This window comes from Cygnus olor, chromosome 4 (assembly GCF_009769625.2).
Source record: "Cygnus olor isolate bCygOlo1 chromosome 4, bCygOlo1.pri.v2, whole genome shotgun sequence".
Lineage (NCBI taxonomy): Eukaryota > Metazoa > Chordata > Aves > Anseriformes > Anatidae > Cygnus > Cygnus olor.
In genome coordinates, this window is record NC_049172.1 from 49,454,258 (window position 1) to 49,458,860 (window position 4,603).

Genomic DNA, 4,603 nt, shown 5'->3' on the forward strand with positions numbered 1-4,603 from the left:
GTCCCTGTCTCATCCCTGTCCCCGTGGCGGTGTCGCCGGTCGGAAGCCGCCAGCCTGCGCTGCCCCCGGCTGCGGTAACACAAAGCTTCATTTGCATTCCCCGCCCGAGTCGGAGAGGAACAGAAAACGTGTAGGGGCAGGAGCCGGTGGCGTGGATTTGGGGTCCGTACGGGGGTCGGACACACGAACCTGCCCCGTACAAAGCGCTGCGAAGGAGTTCGCCCTGCCCCAGCTTGGGCTGGGCTGGCACTTGGGGCAGAAAGAAAAAATAAATAAATAAAAGAAAAAAAAAAAAATTATCGTCTGATCTCATTTATTTAAATAAATATAAATATAAATTTTATATAAAACTATTCACAAACAAACCGACGTCCCAAACCCAAACGACTTGAGCTTTATTGCTTTTCTTATTCGCGTTAAGGAGTCCGTCCGGGCGGCTGTCAGCCCTACAAGTTTTCTGTTTAATTTCAGGTTCCGAATACGCTTGTTCCTTTCCTTCCTTCTTTCCTTCTCCCTTCAGACTGCCCCGGGAGGACCCCTGGGCAGTGCGGGTCCCGTCCCGCGGTGCAAGCTCGGAGGAGCAGGTGCCTGCTGCCGGGCTCACGGGGTGGCTGGAGCATCCCCAGGGGAGCACCGGCGCCCCAAAAGACGGCTGCTGCCACGGAGGGGGAGCTGAGCGGCCCCAGGTGTGCCGCCCTGCACCCCGGGGGCTGCGGGGGGCTCATAGCGGGGAGATCTCCTTCTCCTCGGTAGCCGATGAGGGGGATAAAGACTCCTCGTCCTCCGACCTGGGGTAGTGCCCCTGGCCGGTGCTGCACTTGCAGCCCCCGTGGGAGTTTCGCTGAGTGCCTTTGCCTTCTTTCTTGTGCTTCACCCGCCGGTTCTGGAACCAGATCTTCACCTGCTTCTCGGAGAGGTTCAGGTAGGTGGCTATCTCGATCCGCCGCAGGCGGGACAGGTACATGTTGGAGGAGAACTCCCGCTCCAGCTCCAGGAGCTGGGTGCTAGTGAAAGCCGTCCTCATCCTCTTCCCGTTTTGCATTTGGCTGGCGTCGGACCCTCCTTGACGGGAGAAGAAGCGAGAATTGGGGAAAAGGGGAAAAGAGAGAGACAAGCGGCAAGACACCCTCGCCGGAGGAGCATCCTACGCCTGTCTACCCGGGGGTCAGCGGATCCCCTTGGGGACCCCCCCCTTGTCCCACCGCCCCCCTCCCGGCCTTCCCGGTGGCCGCAGGGCCCCTACCCATGCCGAGGCAGTGAAACCTCCGGGGGTCGCTGACGCTGTAGGCGGTGGCGGCGCAGGCAGGTGGGTGATGCGCTGGGTGCCCCAGGGCGGCGGCGGGCACTGCGGGCGGTGGGTGCTGAGGAGGGTGCTGAGCGTGGCCGGCCCTCGGGCAGCACTGCGCCTCGGGGGAGCCGGAGGCGGCGGGGAACTGGCCCTTGAGCAGGGGGATGGCCCCGCCACCTCCTCCTCCTCCTCCGCCGCCGCCACCGCCACCAGCACCGCGGGAGGAGTGCAGGTGCGAGGTGACACAGAGCGGGCAGACGCAGAAAGCGCCGCTCTTGCGGGACGGGCAGCCCGGCCCCGCCACCGACATGACGAGAGGGGAAGGCACGCCGAGGGGGATGAAGAAATCCTGGCCGTGGTGGTGATGCTCGGGCAGGGACGGAGCCGGCCTCGACGAGTCCTTGATGATGAGGGAGTCCACGTAGAAGGAGCGGGACATCGCGGCGGGGCTCGCCGGTGCCGCTCGGCCAAAGTTGCCGCTGAAGTCCCGGCGAGGCGAAGAAGGTGCTTATGTTCGAGAGCCGAACAAAAGGGTCCCTGGAGAGGGCTGGTCTTAAAGTCCCCCCGCCTGGCTCCCCTGCGCTGGGGTTTTATATCAACTATTTAAACACGTGATGGCTGAAAGCCTCGCAGATCTAAATCTCCCCGGCTTCCCAGGCCGGCAGGAGAGGCTGCCGGGGGCGGGGAGGGGGCAGAGAGGGGGGGGGGGGGAGCACAAAATGTGCGTGCTCTTTCGCTGCCCGCCGACTTCATCCCTGAGCCTCGGCCCCAGATAAATTCTAGGAGCGGGGAAGCGGGGGGGGGGAACACACCCAGGGTGCCCCTACCCTCGGTGGCACCTCCTTACCCGCAGGTGATGCTCTGGAAGAAGCGGGGCATGGCTGCGCCGCCCCGTCCCGTGCAAAGCCGGGGGGCTGAGGGGCGCAGGGAGGGGGGGACTCGAGCATCTCCCCGCCGGGGGTGTCCTTTGGCACCAGAGAAGCGGATAGAAAGTTAGGGATGGTTAGGGATGGGGTGCTCGCATCTGCACCTAGGGCTTTTTTCGCCCTCTCCATCCCGGCCGAACTGGAGATCAGAGGGCGGACAAAGCCTCCAAATCTCTGCGCCCTCCTTACCCAAACGGTGCCGAAACGGCAAAGTTCCCAGGGGACTGCCCCGGCCGCTCCGGGGCTTCGCGCTAATGAAAGGCGAACATGTCAGGGAGGGGTTCTTTGATCTCCACCAAGCCTGCTGAAGCAATCATTCAAAGTAAAATTGGATAAACAGCTAAATACGGTCGGTGGCTCCCGAGCATTGCAGATTGCGTGAAAAAAAAAAAAAAGCCAAGGTATTTGCAGCACGTTACGCGATTTTCCAGTGACCTGTTTTAGGGCGGTTTAAGAAGAGACTCGGCGGTCAGAGCAGGGCAGATGCGAATGCGTTTAGAAAGGACCGCGTACCCAGTGCCACTGGACTGGGGAAAGGGAAGAGACAAGTGTGCTGCAAAGCAGAAAACACGGAGCACGCCTGATTACCAGAGGCTGAGCGCAGGCTGGGAAGCGAACCAGGAGCCTTACTGCAGCTAAAAGCGGCTGTCGCGCACGAGGGCCGGCCCGGGACACGGTCAGCCCCCAGTTCCCCCTCTCGCACTCAATCCCCTGCTGTTTAAAGCCAAAAAAAACGAATGGTGCCCGACTTCTGGCGTTTCCTCGCTGCAGCCCGGCCGGGCGCCGGGCCCCCAACTCCCCCCGACGGCCCCAGCCGGGCGCGATGCGTCCCAATTTTAGGGACACTCCGTAGCCGGCGAACTGAGGATTTATGGACGGCAATTAAAGTTTTATGAATTGCAGCTGAGGCTGGTTATGGAGCTATTTGAATGTGATTAGAATTCAATTAGAAAGTGTTTACTGGACGGCGGGGCTCCGGAGTGTAAACAGACAGCTATTCCAGCAATGCGCTAATCCCGCGTCTTGTGACAACAATTAGGGCTTTAGGCGGGTCAGCTCCCAACTCACCTACTTTTCCCCCAAACTGCTGCCGAAACCTCAGCCGAGGCCCCGGAGCACAGGCCCTGAACCTCGGGAATGGGACCGGGACCGGGAATGGGGCCGGGGTCCCGGGATACGACGGCTGCTGCCCCTCCTTGGGGCTCTGCCTCCCGGCGACACCTAAATCACGGTCGTGGTGCTCAGCAGTGGGATTTCGTCCAGCTCCCCCCTCCCCTCCAAAACGCAGTTCGTCCGCCCGAGATTTGAGTTCACCTCTTTTTCTTCCTTTAATTAATTTATTTTTATTTCTTTTTTTTTTTTCCTGTAAGAGGCCCGCCGGCCCGGGTGGAAAACCCTCTGTCTGCAGCGATAGAGCGGATCTGGGGAGAAGCTGTCGGACAAGAAAGCAGACAGAGCGAGAGTCGGATCAAAATTGCGATTTGTAATTGTTATAATAAACCAAGCGCAGTGATAAAAGTAAAGAGAAAAAAAAAATAAAAAAAGGCAAAAGAAAAACCCACCCCGGAAAGCGGGAGCAAGAAAAGAAGTCATTTGAAAGCAAAGATATCCCAAACCAGGCGGAATGATGCAAGGCGTGCGCCCACATCACATCGGCCTCGTTACAATTTTATTTTTCAATAATTCTGTCCGATAAAATTTCATTGTCCATTAAGTAATCCCCGAAATGAGAGCTCTTATGAGCCTATAATGAGCTCTAATTGCTACGACTGGGAGAGCCACGTGGAAGGATTTAGAAGGTATTAAGCAGTTGGGTACAGAGCACAGGCTGTTACCTAGCCATTACTTTCATAATTCAAGGAGAAAATTAGTCCTTTTAAGGGAAAATCCTTTGATTCCCTTCATTCTGCTCGGGGTGACAGAGTATAGCTTTGTCTGCCTTTAGTTCAAGACAGTGTAACAAATGAGAATGTAACGAAATTGCCCCCTTTTCAAAGTGGAGCGCTTCAAAAAGAACAGCACAGCCGCTCCCCCGGGCTGCGGAGCGCAGGACTGGGTGCTGGTTCCTCTTTTCTTCCAGATGTCTCGAACACCTTTATGTAGGGGAGATTCACGGCTTAAACGACAAAAGCAACGCTTTCCCTTCCCTCCCCCCCCCAGCCCTCGCTCGGCTCCCGGCCGCCCGGCGAAGCTCCCAGGCGCGCATCTCCACCCCGATGCGGGCAGGATGCGACCCCGCCGAAAGCAACGCACCTCGGGGAAGCGCTCCCAGGCGGAAAAAAAAAATAAAAAAGAAAAAGAAAAAAAAAAAAGAGAAAGGGAAAGAGAAAGAGAAAGGGGAAAAGAAAAAGAAAAGAAAAAAAAAACTTCGCAGGGCGGCCGCGGTTTT

At 57.8% G+C, this 4,603-nt stretch overlaps 1 protein-coding gene across 1 annotated transcript; it reads right to left on the reverse strand.

The window, feature by feature from the left end:
• Window positions 1-307: 307 nt before the first annotated feature.
• On the reverse strand, window positions 308-3,041 carry GSX2 (GS homeobox 2). The gene is made up of 2 exons (XM_040555840.1): window positions 1,244-3,041; window positions 308-1,062 (listed from the first exon to the last, which is right to left on the reverse strand). Exons 1-2 carry the CDS (start codon window positions 1,725-1,727, stop codon window positions 722-724), a joined length of 825 nt encoding a protein of 274 aa, XP_040411774.1. The 5' UTR covers window positions 1,728-3,041; the 3' UTR covers window positions 308-721.
• Between the last annotated feature and the right edge of the window lie 1,562 nt (window positions 3,042-4,603).

Bases quoted from the DNA above. Each gene is read 5' to 3' on its own strand.
- GSX2 (XM_040555840.1), bottom strand. From the start codon at position 1,727: ATGTCCCGCTCCTTCTACGTGGACTCCCTCATCATCAAGGACTCGTCG. The intron at 1,063-1,243 runs GTAGGGGCCCTG...TCTCCCGTCAAG, and splicing joins GTTTCACTGCCTCGGCATGG to GAGGGTCCGACGCCAGCCAA.